We start from the raw sequence: 20642 nt of genomic DNA on the forward strand, positions 1-20642 counted from the left end.
TTGCTTTTGACTTTGGGGTCAAAGTTTGCTATTAAGTGGCAATACCAAACACAGTGGGACACAGGTGGCGCTGTGGGTTAAAGCCTGAGCGCCTAGGGCTTGCCGATCGAAAGGTCGGCGGTTCGAATCCCTGCGGCGGGGTGCGCTCCCGCTGCTCGGTCCCAGCGCCTGCCAACCTAGCAGTTCGAAAGCACCTCCGGGTGCAAGTAGATAAATAGGGACCGCTTACCAGCGGGAAGGTAAACGGCGTTTCCGTGTGCGACTCTGGCTCGCCAGAGCAGCGATGTCACGCTGGCCACGTGACCCGGAAGTGTCTCCGGACAGCGCTGGCCCCCGGCCTCTTGAGTGAGATGGGCGCACAACCCCAGAGTCTGTCAAGACTGGCCCGTACGGGCAGGGGTACCTTTACCTTTACCTTACCAAACACACTGCGAGCTAGTTGCTATTCATGTGGAAATTTCAGGTGTGGTAAGGATGCTTATCATATCACCAGGGATTCCTAGCCAAAGCTGCCCAGTTTCCCAGCATCCCAAAGCCAAAGACTCATGGTACAGGGGCACAGTGTTATTTTGGTGCAAGGCATGATGCCATTAAGAGACGTCAAAAGCAAATGTCCCCAGGGATGTATGTGGTTGAGTGGTAAAGAGGTGGAACTGGTGCAAAAGTCCAGGAAATTTGAAATTTTGCCTTTGGATGGTAACCTCTCCCCATTTTCTCCAGTAGAAAAATGGGAAATTTCCAACTTTTTAAAATCGTACAATAATGTTTTAGGACTATGTAACTTTTTATAAAATGGGAATTACTAGAGTCTACTGATGTGGGTGACGCTGTGGGTTAAACCACAGAACCTAGGACTTGCCGATCAGGAGGTTGGCGGTTCGAATCCCCACGATGGGGTGAGCTCCCGTTGCTCAGTCCCTGCTCCTGCCAACCTAGCAGTTCGAAAGCACGTCAAAGTGCAAGTAGATAAATAGGGACCGCTCCGGCGGGAAGGTAAACAGCGTTTCCGTGCGCTGCTCTGGTTCACCAGAAGTGGCTTAGTCATGCTGGCCACATGTCCCGGAAGCTGTATGCCAGCTCCCTCGGCCAATAAAGCGAGATGAGCGCCGCAACCCCAGAATCGGTCATGACTTGACCTAATGGTCAGGGGCCCTTTACCTTTACTGAACATCATTTTCATTGCTCTTCAAAGGATGTGCCTATTGATGCTTGATGGTGTCACCGTTAACACATTAGATTTTTTAAAAATTATCTCCAGCCTGCTTGACTCAGGGCCCTGCAACCCTATTGTAGCCATGCTTTCTCGTCAGTAAATCCAACTATATCCTGCAGGGTTTACATCAGGGATGGGGAAACTGTGGCCTGCCAGGTATTGCTGAACTACAACTTCCATAGTTCCTGCCCACTGACCATGTTGGCTGGGGCTGATGGGAACTGGAATCCGATGAATGGAGGTCCACAGCTTCCCTATCTCTGCTTTACAGTACAGAACTGCCATGCCACTTTTACTTACCAGGTTTCCAAATAAACATTGTCTTTCCTCTCCAAATTTTCCCCCTCCCCGGCCTTTGCATGCTCCTCCCAAAGTGGCTGTTACTAAGGTACAACACTGGCTATGTGCGGATTTTTTCCTGCAGCCAGGAAAGTGAGGAAATGGCTGTTTTCCTTCTTTTACTGTGTTCTTCCTTCTCTCCCTTCCATCCTGTCCCATAATGCCTTACTGGCTCCAATTTTGCTGTGGTTTTTGCTAAACTAATCCATTTCAGAATACATTACTACACTGCTACTCATTGATTCTGGATTGTCTTAAAGTGAGATGACATGTAAACACACAATCTTCCCCTTTACATGCAAATAGATGTTCAAATGACATTGATTCAAATAGAGTTTGCAGAGAATTGGCAAAGAGGGAAAGCTTCATTTTTCATTTTTAAAAAAGCTGAAAACCTAGTTGAACACTGTCATGACGGAAGAAAAAATATTGAATGAAGCTCCTACAGCCCAAGGCAAATCAGTCTATCTAGGTATTTTTTGAAAAATGTTGGCATGCATTTGCTTAGAGGCAAGTTTCTTTGAATGCCCCAAAGCAACAGGCTCCACAAGGAATATAGTCAGTAATGCCCTCTGTGTGAACTTGTCGATTAGAAGTGTAGGACACTGTAAAATACTATTACTAATAATGACCTTTCAGGCAGTATGTCTACTAAAGTGGCTTACATCAGCAACACAAAAATATTCAGCACAGATTAAAAAACCCAGTTAAAATCACAATCAACAGTATTCAATATAGGGACAAAAGCAAAGTGCTTGTTCAAAGGAGGCAGAGCTCAGCAAAAGGTCTGGGTGAAAATATGTTTTTTTAATCTGTGCCGAAAATGAGGGTCAACACCGATCACATTTGAAGGGGGAAGGAGCTCCACAAATGGGGGAGAAGGCATTCCACTGGATATGTGGGTCATAAGCCGCATAAGGCTTTGTATGTACATTGAATTTGGCCCAACAGCATATACTAAGCAGCAGAAGTGGTTTTTTGTCTCTACACTTGAGAAACCCATATGCCAGAATATAACCCATAAACCAGTTTTCTTCACAAGTGTGAAGCTGTTTTATGTCCTACTTCCCCTTGTTATTAATACATGTGTTGTTAACAGCATGATTATAGTGGGTGAGCAGGGATTTGAGTGCCTATTGAAGTCTGGGCACATGGAGTGATCTGGGTTTTCACTTCCCAGTGCATGCATTCAGAGGAAAAACAGGCATTTGCAGATTGACAGTAGGATTGATGAACAAAGTTAGTTCTCAAATAGCCCCTATCTGGCATATAAGAATATTAAATATTACTAGCCCACCCATCTACACATTTCTACATCAATAGCCTGGAGGAAAAAGAACCAACTTTCTTCCAATTACATAAACTTCCCCTTTTGGAGACCATTTTCATTTGCCAAGAGCAACTAGATTACAAATCTAAGATGAACATGAAAAAGGACATTAATAAATTTTTTTAATGAAAAGTGTTCATTAAACACGTGCATATTTACAATATTGAACATCCCGACATACCCAAATCTTATATTACACAAACATAAATCTGAAAAGGTTTAACAAAGTCAACACAAAACACACTGAATTGTATGCCAAATAATGCTTTTAAATAATCCATTTAATAAAACACAAGAGGAAATAATGTTGCAGGCACACAAAACGTTTGCAACAGAAGGTTGCTTGCCTTGACAAGCTACGGTTGCTGTACTTAAATCCACTTAAGCTATTAAGCACAAGTACAAAGGAATAAATATTTGGAAATGAGCTTTTTGGACCTGATTCCACAGACATAAATTGCGCACAATTGATTTTTACTCCACTGATTCCACTGTGCGCACAGCAGCTCTGACATACATCAGAGCTCTATGCAGAGAGGGTCTGTCCCATTTTCTTCCAATTTTCAGGAATGTTAGGTTTAGTCAGGTGCACAGATAGTCTATAATAAATAGGACAGTCTGCTTGCATGGAGTTTGGGATTGTGGCCCTTGACTAATCCGAGCATTAAATCCCATTGATTTCAATGGGATTAAAGTGCTTGCAACAGGGCTAGATTTTAAGACCCCTCCGTTGCAAGAATTAATTCCCACTGATTAATTTTTCCTATTTCTCATTGCTTTTACAGTGCTGAGTAACAGATGCCTTGAGAAATATTGCCAGTCATACATTCCCAGGCAAAGAACTAAGCTCCAAGCCCTTATATTTAGTAGATTTGCAGTTAAGTGCTTTGGGGGATCAGAAATAATGTCCATTATAGAAAAAGTCCACAAACAACTGCAAGAACCATCTATTCTTAATTATCTAAAAAATAAGCTACATGATATGCATCAAGACAATTTTACTATGAAGACTATATTAAATATTTTACATGGCTTGAAATACAGTGTTGTAGCTGCCAGCATGTAATACATTTTAATAAGATACAATTCTTGCCCACTGGATGGAAACTTTGTGTGTTAAAGTCTTGCATGAGCATATGTATACCGGACTGCAGATAAAGAAACCCAGAGCAATTTGTTTCACTCTAAGAGCCAATTAGTACAGTGACTTACTAGCCTGAAACTCCACGGCTCTAAAACTGGTTCCCAAATCAGATTATGCAAAGGAAAAAAGAAGATCAGCTGGAGTGTGCAGCCAACACCAAATTTAGCTGCCTGGGTCACGTGCAACATGATCTGAGAGGCAAACACAATTGAAAGTGCCATCACAAACAGCACTTAGCTGGCAGGTATTTTGTGTTCATTTTGTATGTACAGAATAGTCCAGATTCAAATACTATTACTGTACTGTAAGCATGCATGTGCCTGATATTCTTGATATTTTCTTATCTGTCTGAATGCGATGCCATCGTATTGTATGTTTCAACAGTGATAAGAAGCTAATAAAATCCTATCTGTATTGTGGCATAACCTGAAGCTTTTTGCACATGACTATTGCACTGCAACAATATTTTCTAATCAAAGACAGCCTGTGCCATTTTAGAGAAGGGCCCCACACTGTGGCTTTTAGGATTGGCTCAAGAGTTTAAGGACTTTAAGGACTTTTGTTTGACTCTGAAAGTCATGCTAGACTAGAGGATAACAAACTAATAAGCTCTTTTTTGAGGAGGCGGGAATTGTGAGTTATGACTCTTGTGTGTTACCTGGAGAACTGCAAAGAACTTACGTGAATTTTCCATGATATACAACTGTATATATAAAAAAATCCATTTTAAGTTATGTGTTGATTCAGAACAAAGTACTTCTTTACACATTTAATAAAAAAGCAAACACCTTACAACATCCCCTGGATCGTTTATATATTCAAATGAAATCGACAAACATTACAAACCCTTAAATATTCGAAGTAGCTGGATATCAGACATCTTCAGCAATCGTAGTGTCAAAAACCCGATAGCAAATTTGCTGCTCTCTTCCATCCGTGACATAGTAGGATTTGATAAAACAGTCCAGCCACGGCAAGTCATCTACAATCAAAAGCAAATGACTGGTTTTAATGTGCATTTTCTGTATTCAAGAATTGTGACCAAAAAAACAAAACTTGTATAGACCTCAAAACATTAAGCATATATCAGAATCACAGCAGTGGGACAGAAACAGTGGCGTATACAGTGTGGCTATAATACAAGGGTATTCATGTAGCGCAGAAAGGAACAGCAGCATGGACTGCAATGTCTTAACCAAGACACTACAATCCACCTTGGAAGTTGAACGGAATCCATTCCGGAAGTCCGTTCGACTTCCAAAACGTTTGGAAACCAAAGTGTGGCTTCTGATTGGCTGCAGGAAGCTCCTGCAGCCAATCGGAAGCCATATCCAACATTCAGGTTCCAAAGAACATTTGCAAGCTGGAACATTCACTTCCGGGTTTGCAGCATTTGGGAGCCAAAACATTGAATTCACAAGGCGTTCGGGATCCAAGATATGACTGTATACATATTTAAGATGCCAAAGAAAGCACTTATCCTACTTCACGTGAAACAAAAACTTGGTTAGGTGAGTCATGAAAAATTCAGCTGGGCTTCTGTTTGAAGCACTCTGCATCGAAAAAATGTCCCTTATACATGAACCGCTGCCAAGTGAAATCAATGTTTCTGTGTTTGCTAGCATGGCAGATATTACTTTTCTCATTTCTCCTCCCTCCCCAAATTCGGCATAAAATCAATAAAGTGTCATGGTTGTTGCTGAGTCTATCAGATATTTGCACTATGCGCAGTTAAATTCTGAAGGCCAGAATGTATTTCTCAAGTTCTATTAGGGAGGAAAAAATCTCAAAACAATCCACAATATTCTCATGCAATGAAACTGGGCTCAGTAATACACAGGCACAAGAAGCTAGCATTTGTCATCAACAAACACAAACAGTGTTAATTTAGAAGTATATACAGGCAGTCACATTCTTGAAAAGGCAACAGGAAAGGCAACTTTAAATTACTCTGGCAACCAATTGGACTAAATGTGGCTGGCAAATGTACAGAGGTCCTTAAGGCCTTATAGATAGTTTCATGAGGTTTCAGCATATATAAGAGAACAGAAGGGCCACTGAAGTATACCATCTGTGACTTCATTTGAAGACACCTTTCAGTGCTGCTGAAGTGCTAGGTTGCTCTTTAAGGATACAGTTTAAACGTACCACGCTGTACAGAATAGTTATCCTTTGTACCAAATTCTCTGTTTCGACAATTGCAGCCAATGGAGAAATTATACATCTGTATCTTTAAAAAGAACAGAGCTACAAACCAGTGTAGTTTTGTGGTACAGCAGGAAAAGATGTAATTTAATTCTCTTTCCTATAGAGTGTAAAAATTAAAAAGATAAACTTATGTAGATTTTAACCATGCTTCCAAATTTATGATAATTATCTCACCTAGATTTGTGTCTGAGGGGCAAAGTTTTTTCATGATTCTTTCTATGTTCTCTTGAAAAATATTATTAAACAAGACTTCAGAAGCTGGAATTTGGAAGAAATCTTTCTGGAGAACAGGAAAAATGATGCAGATATAATTAAATTAGTCAATAGATATTTGGCAAAGAAACGAAAATTACATGTAACAAAAACATGTTTCACACTTCATGTTTTTAACACAATGCAAATAAAGAAAAACAGAAGGGAGTAGCATTGTTTATTCACATAAGCAGCCTAATATTTAAATCTGTTTTTAACGTTCTGGTATAACAAGAAGGAGTACCTTTTAAAAAACATCTTCACTTTAATCCAATTCATAAGTGAATCTAAATTCACCCTCTCAAAGGAATTCATGCCAACCTTAGCTTTATTAAAATTCATAGCTAAAATAGAAATAATCTACCACATTTGTACAGGCTAGATCTTAATAAAACATGAATGTATGTCTCAAGTGTATGTTGAGCAATTTCTACCACCAATATGCAGTTAACTCACAGAATACTTTGTAGTCTCATCTACTGCACTATAAACCTGTGTACCAACACTTAGTTAAAAATAAGAGAAATTACAGGTGCCAATTAGTGCTATTCGGTATGAGTAGATGTAATCACATTATCTCTGTTTTATAGCTTCTATGTAATTGAAGGGTTCAGATTCTAAATATTTTTGGAGGTTAAAATGCTGTACCTTGTTGCAATGCTTCAGCATATAAAGAACTGGTAAGTTAAAAAGAAATGAAAACATCCCCCCCCCCCCGTAATTTTCATGTCCATCTACAGTGGTACCTCAGGTTACATACGCTTCAGGTTACATACGCTTCAGGTTACAGGCTCCGCTAACCCAGAAATAGTACCTTTAAGAACTTTGTTTTTAAGAACTTTGCTTCAGGGTTAAGAACTTTGCTTCAGGATGAGAACAGAAATTGTGTGGCGGCAGCAGCAGGAGGCCCCATTAGCTAAAGTGGTGCTTCAGGTTAAGAACAGTTTCAGGTTAAGAACGGACCCCTGGAACGAATTAAGTATTTAACCCGAGGTACCACTGTATATGTAATAACCTTACTTTTACATTTTTGTTCAAACATGTCGAGACTGACAAGTTTTTACATGCTTCCCACATTCCTCTGTGAGGAGGCTGGCTGCCATTCTATCATTTTTTATAGAACAAGAACATTTTTTCATCTTGTTTCTGATTTGGCTTTGCTTAAATTCTAACTAGGTAAAGGTAGAGGGACCCCTGACAATTGGGTCCAGTCGTGACCAACTCTGGGGTTGCAGCGCTCATCTCGCTTTATTGGACGAGGGAGCTGGCGTGCAGCTTCCGGGTCATGTGGCCAGCATGACTAAGCCACTTCTGGCGAACCAGAGGAGCGCACGGAAACGCCGTTTACCTTCCCGCCGGAGCGGTACCTATTTATCTACTTGCACTTTGATGTGCTTTCGAACTGCTAGGTTGGCAGGAGCAGGGACCAAGCAACGGGAGCTCACCCCGTTGCGGGGATTCGAACTGCCCACCTTCTGATTGGCAAATCCTAGGCTCTGTGGTTTAACCCACAACGCCACCTGCGTCCCTCTTAAATTCTAACTAGTGGTGGGCAAACTGTCCCCAAGTAGAAAGGTCCACAAATTATTATTCCTCCCCCCCCCCCGAGAATTTTAAATTAACACAAGAAGAGTCTGCTGGATCATGCAAGAGATCCATCTAGCCCAACATCCTGTTCTCATCGTAGCCAACCAAATGCTTGTGGGTTTACTGAGCGCAAGGACACTCCTCTCCTCTCCTGTGGCTTCTAGCAGCTGATATTCAGAAGGATATACTGCCTGTGACCACGGAGGCAGAAGACAGAAACAGTGGCGTAGTGTGGGTTGTCAGCACCCGGGGCAAGGCAAGTAATTTGCGCCCCCTAACCCGTGGATTTGTGCCCCCTAACCCTAAACCCCAGATGTTGTGCCAGGTGCGGCCGCCCCCCCCCCGCCCCCACGCTACGCCACTGCACAGAAACCATGGCTAGTAGCCGTCAATAGCCCTTTCCCCCATGAATTTGTCTAATTTCTCTTTTAAAGCCACCCAAGTCTTTTAAAGGCCACCACTGCATCCCATGGCAGCTTCCCCAAGTCCTTTTTAAAGGAACTCTTTCCAGCCCTTTCCGTCAGCAGGAAAGGAAGGGAGGAGAGAGAAACTAAGAGAAGGAGAGATGAGAGAAGGATACATAAGGAATCAAGTACAGTGTGTGTCGCACTGTAGTTCCAGAATGGTGGCATGTCATAGCACCAGAGAGAGACACTGGGGGGGGGGGGGATTAAAACAACAGATGCTCCAAAATGTTCCAAATCTGGGCAAAGAAAAGTTAGCGGTCATCCACTGTCAAGACCACCAACAGGCTCAACTGCTTGTATCCAGCATATAGCATTGGGATCAGGCCCTCTCAATGTTGGGTCTGCTACGTCTGTTGCTGCTGCTGTATTTAATCTAAAAATCAAGGTTTGAAAGTGGCTATTTTCATCCAATTTCACATGAGCTTAACTAAATCATTTTTAAACTAGATCATAGTTCTTACTGCTTCTACTGCAACTCTGACCTCTCTCCATGTTGCTTGAGAGAACAGCCATATACAAGCACACACTCATATTCAAACTGAACATTTTCAGAGAACAATGCTTTCGTCTCTTACGCAATCCATGAGATACACATCCAGGGTTCCTGTCCCATCGTCCAGCATAAACTTCATCACAAAGACATATTCAAGGGGCACAAGTCCTAAAGCTAAGCAGGAGGAAAATAAGTAGTTGTGTTTAGAGATTACTCAATACAAGAGAGGAATAAAAAGCTAAAAATATATTATCGGTGAGACAACATAAACACCACTGTCATCCACTGATTTATTTCTGCTGCAGAGGATTCCAGTGTGAACGAACGGCTCCCAACTAAACTGCTCCCTCTATTGAAGTGAATTACGCAGTGATGTGCACACAAGCTATCTATACTGCACCTTCGTAACATAGTAACACTGCTGTGGAAGATGCTCAATAGCATTTACATACACAATTGCATCCATTGAAAATTTTAATTTCATGTAGGCTTTGTAAGTTATTTCCCAATAGCCAGTAGACATCTTGGCAGCATTATTGTGGATTCATTTTGTTCTGCCCAGTTCCATTCCTAAGGAAATCTGAAAGGGAAAGCGCTACTGATTCTTTGGTAGAAGAATGGTCCCCTGCAGAGAACTGCTCTGCTATGTATCCCATTAGAATAACCCACCAATTTATTTTGTATAGCTTAAATACAAAGTCCAATGAAGATATGAACAGCCACTGAATTAAGTTTTCTAGTTCCATGTTAGTGTTTTAACACACAATTCTGGTTTCATTTTTGTTGCTGTTGTTGCTTAGGTAGATTACAGTGGGGCAGGAGAACAGAGAGCTGCTGGTTGTGTTTCGCCATTATTTCCTCTGCTAGGACAAGATTCATACAAGTGAATATAATGCAGACATGGAGCAAGACAGAGCAGTTCAGCTCCTCTTGCCTGCTCAAATGCAATCTTTTGAAAGGTGAATGCTATGCAACAGAGAAACCAGCATTTGTTCTTATTTACATAAATCAGCATCAAGGTCATTTCTCGAGTACAAAAGCTACCCTAAATGGAACTTGTGATAAATTTGTGAATAATTACATAAATCAACTATCAAAATCAGCTTCTCCTGCATTTATTGCTTGTGATGAAGCTAATCATGCTTTATTTTACTTCCAGAAATTCGGGAATTCACATAACACACTTCCATGGGAGCGTAGCTCTATGCACAGGGACCACAGCACGAAATGCTGTGTTTGGAACCTAACTATTCCTGGAAGTCCTTTACAAAATAATAATAATGCTTACACACTGTTGCACCCTGCTTTGGGGCTAACAGAAAAGCCCTATTACTTAATTCAGATCAAATGGTTCTGCAGGATCTTTTTTGGAAGCGTGCGCATAATAATAGCACTGGACTCTGTAGAACTTAAAAGCTACATATTTTATTTCCTATGCATCAAATGTCAGACTAATACGTATCAGATTGAGATTAAGCTAGGGACATTCCTGCTCTTTTCCAGGAAAGCTCTGTATGCTAAACTCAAATTGCCTCTTGCAGGCACAGAATTGTAGAGTTGAAAGGGACCGTGAGGATCATCCCGTCTCGTCCAACCCTGAAAGGCAGGAATCTCTTGCCCAGTGTAGGGCTCAAACATAGGACCCTAACATTAAGAGTCTCATGCTCTACCAACTCAGCCATTTATTACATCTCAGTGATGCCCTTATTTAAACAAGAAGAGGCCTGTTCACAAAGGGGAGCAGGCTTTGAGCACTGCCTAATGTGCTGCTTTGAGTACCCTGAGTCAATCTAATTTGAAATTAATGTCAGAAACACTTTATTCAACTTAATATAACTTTGCTCTCCTACATGAACAAGGCACAAATAATGAGAGAAACATCTTCAATATAACAATTATTTTGGAATGAACTGCAAGTCATCCTCTTTCTCCTGGACTCAATAACTTTTTAAATCTTCAGATTTATGCAGCTTTCTCCTTACTTGGACATTACTGGGTGGTTTTATTTACACTCTCGACTTCTGAATAAAAATACTTCTGAATAAAAATATGGATAATAGCATAAACTAACCTTGTGCTATGGTAGTGGGCTCCCACAATGGATCTTTCTGTGCAGCAAGGGGACTCAAGCTTGCTATTGCCTTTGGATTTGAACAGTGTTTGCACCTAAAGTTTGAAACAAAACAATAGCATTAACTGTTCTGTATATTTAGCTTTTCTCAGAATCAAACTTGTCAGAAGAACATTTTCCTGCTATTTTATAGACAGATATTTTATATAGCCTAGAAAAGCAGTAAACTTTAATGCCTTTTATAAGATACTGTCAACAAAAATAAATCCCTTGGTCAGTTGTACTGAAGAACGTCAGGCAAACTGATACATTGCTAAGCATATATTTTCTAAACACTGCTCTTTGTTATTTAATGACACAAAACTGCTTCACGCAATAGAAGTAATAAATTTGGTATGGTACAATATGCTAAAACACGACTGAATTAATAATTTAACCACACCCTAACGAGTGAAAAATTTTATTCTTTAGTACTTTGGCAATGTTTAAAAAAAACTTAGAACATTTTTATAGCCATAAAAATCATCAACATAAAAATGGTGTTTGTAGGTTTTTAAAAGAGAGCTGCAACAAACCTTTTCCAGGTAAGAAAAGTAAGCAAATGCTTGTATAGCATGCTTAAAAAGACATCTTTTAACTTTTGATGACTGCAGAAAATAAACCAAGTGTTGTTAGTGTAGAGAAAGTGAATGTTATTGTCCAATATAATTGGGTCTAAGTCAAGACGAATTAAGACTGTGATTTCAGTTTCATTAGTTCCACTGACTTCTTCCCTTGTAGCAAGAAAGAATTTCTTCCCTCAAGAAATTGGCTCCACTGTTACCGTTTCTAATGTCTGACCAAATTCTACCCTCCTGTAACTGAAACCCATTACGTAGATCTAACCCTCTGGGGTAGCAGCAGCAAGCAAGACTTGGCGCCCTTTCCATGTATTTCAAGTATGTGAACAGTGCGATTATGTCCATTCATAGTCTTCTCTTCTGGAGGTTAAATATATCCAGTTCCCACAACCTTTTCCTCATAGGACTTGCTTTCCATATGGATTTCACTGTCATCCTGCACTACTTCTTCAAATGGTTTTGCCCAGAGGTGGACACGGTACTACAGCTGAGGCACAACTAATAATTATGGCTTACAAATGTCTCCATAAAAAGGCCTTTACCATCTTTGCAGGTTTTGTTGACAGGGATTAAATCCTGCCCCAGTGATCTAGTGGCACATCTGAGAGTATTGGTAACACATGCACAACTCTAGTGCATGAAACAACTTCCCAATTTAATTCAAAGGAGGCAGAAGTTATGCACTTTGCACACTTAAGACTGCTACCCTGCCCATTGCAGAGGCATAAAAATAACACCAGGGTGTAAATTTGGACCCAGCTAGGAACTTATCGTCCTGTCTTCTTCAATTTTATTATTTGCTATAAGGTCAGATAAAATAACTAATTTTCCAAAGGTTTAACAACCGATCAAAGTTTCAGCATCAGAACTGGAGTTAAGAAGCCAGATTTAATATGGGTATGTGTGTGTTAGATTTACCCATAGTGTGGTATATTCCCTTGCCAAAGAAATGGAGCTGAAAGATCCAGCAACACAAGATCGTCTTCCGTGGCTCCTACGGGTATAATTCCTTTAAATTTTTTCGAGAGCTTCAAGATTTCCTCCAGTGTGCCTCCTATTAATAAACAGAAGTAACTATATTTAGGTTACTTTAATACTCTGATAACATGTTAAATAACAGCAGTGAGCCAAGTTATCAAATTTATCCCTGACTATCCTTGTGTATATAATGTGTGTACATATATATTTGGATCCCAAGAGAGACAGACAATCATACAATTCTAGAATCAGAAGGGACCTTAAGGATCATCTAGTCCTATCTGCTGCAATGCAGGAATATGCACCGTACGGGGATTGAACCTGTAACCTTGGCTTTATCAGCACCATGCTCTAACCCACTGAGCTATCCAGCCAATAAGCAGGCAGGTGGGCAAAGTCCACCTGAAAGTCTGTTCCAGCTGGACAAAGGATTCCAGGAGCCAGAAGGAGCCAGGTTAAGATGACCCCAGGACCTGCTCCTGCTGGTCTGTACCCCACTACCAGCACCAGCGCTCCTACCACCAACTACTCTGTAGAGAGGATCCTGAAAAAAAATCACAATCGTCTTCTTAAACTACAATTCTATTGCCTCAGCCCAGTATACCTGAAGGAGCTTATCCACCCCCATCGTTCTGCCCGGACGCTGAGGTCCAGCACCAAGGACCTTCTGGCGGTTCCCTCATTGCGAGAAGCAAAGCTACAGGGAACCTCCCACCAGATGTCAAAGAGATAAACAACTACCTGACATTCAGAAGACATCTTAAGGCAGACCTGTTCCGGGAAATTTTTAATGTGTGACATCTTAGTGTATTTTTTGTCTTTGTGGAAGCCGCCCAGAGTGGCTGGGGAAACCCAGCCAGATGGGCAGGGTACAAATATTATTATTATTATTATTATTATTATTATTATTATTACTACTACTACCAGGAATCTGTTCTCACAGTGAGTGGCAAAATGCCTATGGGAAGTCCTCAAATAGGACCCAAGTGCAACAGCAGTCGCCCTTCCTATGGTTTCCAGCAACTGGTGTTCAGACAGCGGAAGTAGAACACAGTCATATTATTTATAAGGCACCTTAGGACGATTGGTATCCTGAAGGCAGTATAGAAATAACTGAAATAAATGTGCTCTACACCATGCATGGAATACAAGCTTAAAAATACACAAACGTCCGATACGGTTCATTAGGATTTCATAAAGTGGCAAACATGATGAAATGTATTTCATGGAAGATACCAGTGGGTGGTATGTTGCAAATTCAAGATTCGGCAGCCGAGGACCAATTAATTAATCCAGCTGAACCAAGAGGGACATACCGTATTTTTCCATGTATAAGACTAGGCTTTTTCCTTTAAAATAATGTCAAAAATTAGGGGGCATCTTATACACGGATACATCTCCCCCCATTTTTAAAAATCTGAGTCCCCCCAAATAGTCTTATACATGGGGGAGTCTTATAGACAGAAAAATACAGTACTTCTTCTGTCTAGCTTTCAGCATAGGTCAATTTGCTTAGTCCAGTTGTGAAGCAAGCTGATAATAGTTGTTGATTTCACGTGTTTTGTTTTATATTGTATTTTGAATACCACCTTAGAAGGTGAAGTATGCTCTGAGAGGCGATTCATAAATATTTATACAAATTAATATCAAATCTGTTTCAATCATTGTTACTTGCATTTTTCAAACAAAAATATAGAGCTCCTGGAACAAACAACTGTTGTTTGAAAAGCTATAATAGAAACACATGGGCACAGTCCACTAGGAGGTTCTCTCGCAAAAGCCCACAAAATGAATGGCGGCTGAGTAATTCCTTTTCTTGGGGTGATGCCATTCATTTAATAGGCTCGTGTGCCCAAAATACATGAGGTATGGCTCGTGAATAAAAGCAAAACATAGCTTGCCCACTGCTTTTCTCACAGTAGCACAGCTTTATCTCTGTGAAAACACTGACATCCAGAGGATGACTAAGTACAGTACGTTTGCAACAGGAAAGGCTTTTGGGCTTGTATATTATCCAGCTACTAGAAGTAGTAAAATACTTTCTTAGAGGGCAGAATATGAATTCCAACTAAAATGGAACCAAAGGTAAATTGTACAAAGACATTTGTAAAAAAAGAAATAAAGCTTTGGATTTATTGTTCAGTGTCTCATTCACAATTCACTATATAGCAATTCTCTCTTAAGATTATTCTTGTCCTCCCCATTTCTCTTCTCATGCTTAAATGTATCTCACAGATTCAAATCAAGGAGTGCTACCTAAATTTCCTGCTTAGTTTCCCCTTTTCTATTTTCCCCCTATATACAAACACCATTAAGTATTTTGCAGAACTATGAGAAAGAAAGCAGATTTACTTGGGGGCAAAATTCAAGGTAAGATTTTGAAGAGGCAAGAGACTTCATGGGAATGATTTGTGCAATGTGTTTTATGCACGAGTCCATTATATATACGGGGCTTGCCAATTAACAACTATTCCATAGTGCATGAAGTTTGCTCACAATTTTTTTTTAAGTGCACAAATCAACTTGTACATATATGCTGCAAACATTTCTCTTGTGAATTTTTTCTGGTTTAGTGGAATCACATGAGGGTAACAGCAAGAGACAGATACTTTTTATCAGGATCAAAACTTTTAAAAATAGTTAAGTATTTCTTAAACTTTATTTAAAAAGACGAAGATATTGTGTAGCATACCATCTGATCTCTTACATACAGCTGTATTAACTAACCTTCTATCATAATCAAACTGTCTTCTGGGTCTTGTAGTAGTTCATCATGCTTTACAAAATGAATAACCACACGCCGCTGTCCCTGGTTTTCAGTATCCCAAACAACAGATTCGCAGAAGGATGTATTTTGTAAATCGGACATTGGACAGGTAGCTGAAGCTTCCTGTATAATTAGATCAAGCTCACTCCCATCCGGAACCTCTTGCCTGGGGGAAAAAAAAAAACAGTCTGAAGCAATCTACAAAAGCCTGCTCAAAATGATGTTGTGGAATATATTAGATGTATAGTTAAAGCTATGGTTTTCCCAATAGTGATGTATGGAAGTGAGAGCTGGACCATAAAGAAGGCTGATCGCTGAAGAACTGATGCTTTTGAATTATGGTGCTGGAGGAGACTCTTGAGAGTCCCATGGACTGCAAGAAGATCAAACTGATCCATTCTTAAGGAAATCAGCCCTAAGTGCTCACTGGAAGGGCAGATGCTAAGCTGAGGCTCCAATACTTTGGCCACCTCATGAGAAGATTAGACTCCCTGGAAAAGACCCTGATGTTGGGAAAGATGGAGGGCACAAGGAGAAGGGGACAACAGAGGACGAGATGGCTGGACAGTGTTCTCGAAGCTACCAGCATGAGTTTGACCAAACTGTGGGAGGTAGTAGAAGACAGGAGTGCCTGGCATGCTCTGGTCCATGGGGTCATGAAGAGTCGGACTCGACTAAACAACAACAACATATTTGATACTTTAACGGATCCTGCAATTCAGGAGTAGCTTGCCCCAGGGGACTCACTGCCTGTTACTGGAAGGGGTTCAGTGGCAATGAGGTGAGGGCTTTGTGGGCACACTGGCTGAAGAGCTGAGCTGGCTCTGCTGGCACATCAACACAGCCCTGACCTTGCCAAGTTGCCCCTCCTGGTAAGTGGCACCGACTCTGCTGCTGGGAGAATCTTGCTGCGGCTCTGTCAGCCCCGACAGAAATCCTACAATAGCTAGACTCACTGGCGGAGGAAGAGGGGGAGCATGAAGCTCTGCCACTGGCTAGAATTTTCCGCGTCCATGTTTAGACACAAGGTAATTGGCGAAAGGAGGCTGCGGTCCTTTAAGAAAGCAGAGAACAGGCTCAGAAACGCCTTGTTCTGAAAATCTGAGCTTAAGAACTATCTTTTAAACAAGCTTTAAGACTCCATTTTATTTTCTCCACATCTCCGCAGTGAATAGTGGTACTGAGAGTGGGTAAAGGAATAGCTCAGATTTTCATTAAAAGGTGTTTCTAAATTTAAAGAACTTGTAAGCATTTCATTTTCCTGAAGGAGTATTGAAGTCCAAAATACATGGAGGTAAATTAAAAGCCTTGTACCACTAAGAGCTGGAACCTGATCTCTTCTTTGTTTTGATGCTTTGTGGTGCTTTTCAGCCCTCTTTCTGCACGCCGCTGGAATTTTAAGGTCCTTATATTACTCAGTACTGGAGCATCCCACATTAAAAAGGAAGTTAGGACTAAACATGAATCAAAGTGATCACCCCAGCTTCTTTTGCTTTTGCTTATAAAAGTGAGAGCAAAGACTGCTACTTAATAAGGTAGAGTAATTAAGAAGCCAAGCTGATATTAGGGATGGAGGAATCATTCTCTGCCTTCTATACGGAAGTCTCTCAATAAAAAAATGGGGGAAGGGAACACCCTGAAATACTTGCAAGCTTCTCCTGTCTGTCAGTCAATTTGCCTGATACCATAAATGTCACCCACCACACAATGAAGCAAAAACACCTTACCCAGTAAAAAAATAAAAAATGATACAGTGGACCCTCCAGATACGAACTTAATTCATTCCGGGGGTCCGTTCACACTCCAAAAATAACGTAAATGGAAGTGCGCTTCTGCACACGGCGTGACTGAGCACTTCTGCGCATGCGGCGAAACCTGGAAGTATACACTTCCGAGTTTGCCGTGGCCGTAACCCAAAGATTCCGTATCCAGAGGGATACATAAGTAGAGGTACAACTGTACTTGCTATTTGTGCAAGGGCAAATTAAACATTTGTTAATAATAAACAAATCTCTACTGTGCCCGTTATATTTTAACAACAGCGAATTTTTAAAGTGCTAATATCATGTTCCTTTATCTAGACAGGCATTTTAGCACATTTTTAGGGTGGAATACATAATGACAAAAGGATATGATAACCAACCCTTGATATTGCTGTACATCCAAGTTCCACTGATCCAAAAATCTAGGAAACTATGTAAGCAACATCTCCAAAGCAGCATGAGAGAAAAATGTATCATGGCACTTACAACAAATTGCACTGGGGACAATGAAGTTTAACAGACTGATGAAGCTTTTCAGGTTCAAATTGTCTCAGCTTAGCTCTGATGCGATACGGCTGAGGACTCCTGCTGTTCAAAATAGTACTCAGTGCAGTCACTTCAAAATGCTGGTGATCTCTCAGCACTGTAAAACACAAAGATATCAAGGCTTGTATTGATGTGAACAAACATAAAATGAGAGGAAAGTAGCAGCTCGGAAGTAAATTTAAACAAAGCTTTATTAAATTGCTGGAAGTTCTGGATTCATTCTGTGGTCTAGATGTGACAATTCTGAATACGCACTTATGTGAATAGACACTTCATGTTTTGAAATTAAAAATACACACATCTGTTGTGTCCAGCTCTTTACCAAAATAGGACTGGGCACACCCTTGATCTGCACAACTGATGGCCTAACAGGCAGAAATATGAAGTGTTTCAATGGGTAAAACCAATTTATTTCTGATCCATGTCAGTTGTGCATGTGTTCATTCATAAGACTGTATATGCAATCTCATCTGCTACTTTTTTAATCCACCCTAAATAAGGGTTTAAAACTTTTTCCATCTCAAAATGTGGATTTCAAAACATATTTTCATGTCCGTTTTGAAAACGTATTGTGATACGTTTTGAGCAGAGGACAGTGCTGGGATATTTGGAGAGCGTAAATCTGATGGATATTACATTTCGATAAGCATGTTAGTCAGGGAGATGTGGATCAGGACCTATCAAAATTCGCAAAGTTCAAATATCTCAGGCCTCCCTACTATCAATACAAAAGATGCCTTAGCTGAGCAGAATGTTACTTCTGTTGATTTTCTATTCTGCTGCAGCTTCCCATGCCATACTCTGAGCCATTCTAGAGTGGGTACAACCTGAAAAAGTGGGCTTGGTGAAGCACAGAGTGCTTCAGGGGAGAACACTTTGCAAGAAACAACACTGTGCAAGAAGAACTTCTTTGGATCAAAGGTATACTGAATCTGTGGGTCCTACCTGTAACGGATAACTGCTGGCATCCTTCTGAACAAGATCCTACTTTTAAAAAGAAAAGAAAGGGGGAATTAATTTTGTCCCACTTACATTTCCCTGTAAACTGCAAGAGACATCAATATGCCACAACAAATTTCAACACAGACTAAAACGTCTTGTTTTAAGATGACAAGAAGCTGTATGTTTGAGCAACAGCATCCATGAGCTTTGACTACTTACAGCGTTATCACTTAATTTTTATTTATAAGAATATTTCTAAAATTCCAAATCATTAAATTATTCCTGCACTGCAGGGGGTTGGACTAGATGACCATTGGAGTCCCTTGCAATGGTACAGTTCTATGATTCTTAAAAAGTAAGATAGTGTACAATGAAATCATTAACATATTATAACATTAGGTAAAGGTAAAGGGACCCCTGACCATTAGGTCCAGTTGTGACCGACTCTGGGGTTGCAGCGCTCATCTCGCTTTATTGGCCGAGGGAGCTGGCATGACTAAGCTGCTTCTGGTGAATCAGAGCAGCGCACGGAAACGCCGTTTACCTTCCCACCGGAGCGGTACCTATTTATCTACTTGCACTTCATACTTTTAAACTGCTAGGTTGGCAGGAGCAGGGACCGAGCAACGGGAGCTCACCCCGTCGTGGGGATTTGAACTGCCAACCTTCTGATCGGCAAGTCCTAGGCTCTGTGGTTTAACCCACAGCGCCATCTGTGTCCAATTTTATATATTATTATTATTATTATTTATATACTATTATTATATATTATAACATTATAAAATCTTAAATATATCTTTTTAGATATGATCAATCATGCTTCAGACGTAGGTTACATATTCCATTTGGTAGAAAATGTAATGTGGTCCCAAATAACCTGATGTGAGGTGCAAAATGTTGCCACCTGCTTGTCACTTAAACTTCCTACAATCTTAGGATACATTTTCTTATCCAAGATGACAGAGAAAACAATTTTGCACATAAACAAAGAAAGCAAAACTATCTTGCGTAATTCAGCCATTTTTTATCAGCTGTTGAGATCAAAGAAGTCAGTGATGGACCACAGCTCACGTCCACACATTTTTAGGGTTTCCTGAATATTTTTATCTTGCGTTAAAAGAAACGGTAGGCAACTCCATAAAAAGAACATGGAAGTACTATACTATAAAGCGAGGAAGACAGAGCTGAGTGTTGTTTTCAAGTTTATTTACATGTAAAGTAAACATTCTCGGGTTCTGATGGACTTTCTGAAGACTCATCTTCCATCAAGTCTACAGAGTTCAGGAATCTGAAAATGAAAAAGGTTTTGAGGAAAATAATCAAAACACAGAAGTAAACAAATAAATGGCCTTGCAGATGGGATTTTGTTTAACTCAGATGAAATCTACTTTGTGCTTCTCATTCCATTACGATGGGACCATGTTCAATAACAGAATTTGAACATGCTGCAATGACTCCCTGAATTCACATGCTCATACAGCCAGATTGTTAGCGCTGCTGGACTTGAGTTTTATAAATACAAAGTAGTACTGGCATGCGCTGATAAAATGATAGCATCCCCCTAAAAGACAGGGCCTTGAAACACAGCTATTTTTATGTGGTTCCTTAATGTTGCTTGATTTTTATTCTATGCACAATCATACTACAACAATGACTCTTATGCATATTGATTCATTAGACTAACATGCGTATAGAGTTTAGAACTAACCATCACTCGGAATACTGGGAAGCAAAGGCTTCTCTCATTCCCTACCCTTCTTCCAAATGACAGCTGTCTTGAATTAGGGTTGCCAAAGTTGTTGAGCAATTTAGGGAAATCATCAAAAGCAACATGGGTTGCCATGCGTCCAAATTTCCTGGGACCTTTTTGTGATTTCTGCCAGGACACCGCTTCCAACTGCAGTATTCCAGCTATGTCTGGG

The 20642-nt window shown here is 40.4% G+C and overlaps 1 protein-coding gene across 4 annotated transcripts in view; it reads right to left on the reverse strand.

The window, feature by feature from the left end:
* Nucleotides 1-4823: 4823 nt before the first annotated feature.
* Nucleotides 4824-20642, reverse strand: part of POT1 (protection of telomeres 1) — a 67176-nt gene continuing 51357 nt past the window's right edge. For all 4 annotated transcript variants that reach the window (XM_079994171.1, XM_079994170.1, XM_079994172.1 and 1 more), the window contains 9 exons: nt 19932-20008; nt 18724-18765; nt 17719-17875; nt 15430-15635; nt 12643-12778; nt 11105-11199; nt 9116-9207; nt 6409-6514; nt 4824-5008 (listed from right to left, as the gene is read on the reverse strand). In XM_079994171.1, the coding sequence (XP_079850297.1) occupies nt 4899-5008; nt 6409-6514; nt 9116-9207; nt 11105-11199; nt 12643-12778; nt 15430-15635; nt 17719-17875; nt 18724-18765; nt 19932-20008 (1021 nt within the window). In that variant the 3' untranslated portion in view covers nt 4824-4898. The remainder of the gene's footprint in view (nt 5009-6408; nt 6515-9115; nt 9208-11104; nt 11200-12642; nt 12779-15429; nt 15636-17718; nt 17876-18723; nt 18766-19931; nt 20009-20642) is intronic.

The sequence above is a fragment of the Podarcis cretensis genome (assembly GCF_951804945.1).
Source record: "Podarcis cretensis genome assembly, chromosome: 10".
In the NCBI taxonomy this organism is placed as follows: domain Eukaryota; kingdom Metazoa; phylum Chordata; class Lepidosauria; order Squamata; family Lacertidae; genus Podarcis; species Podarcis cretensis.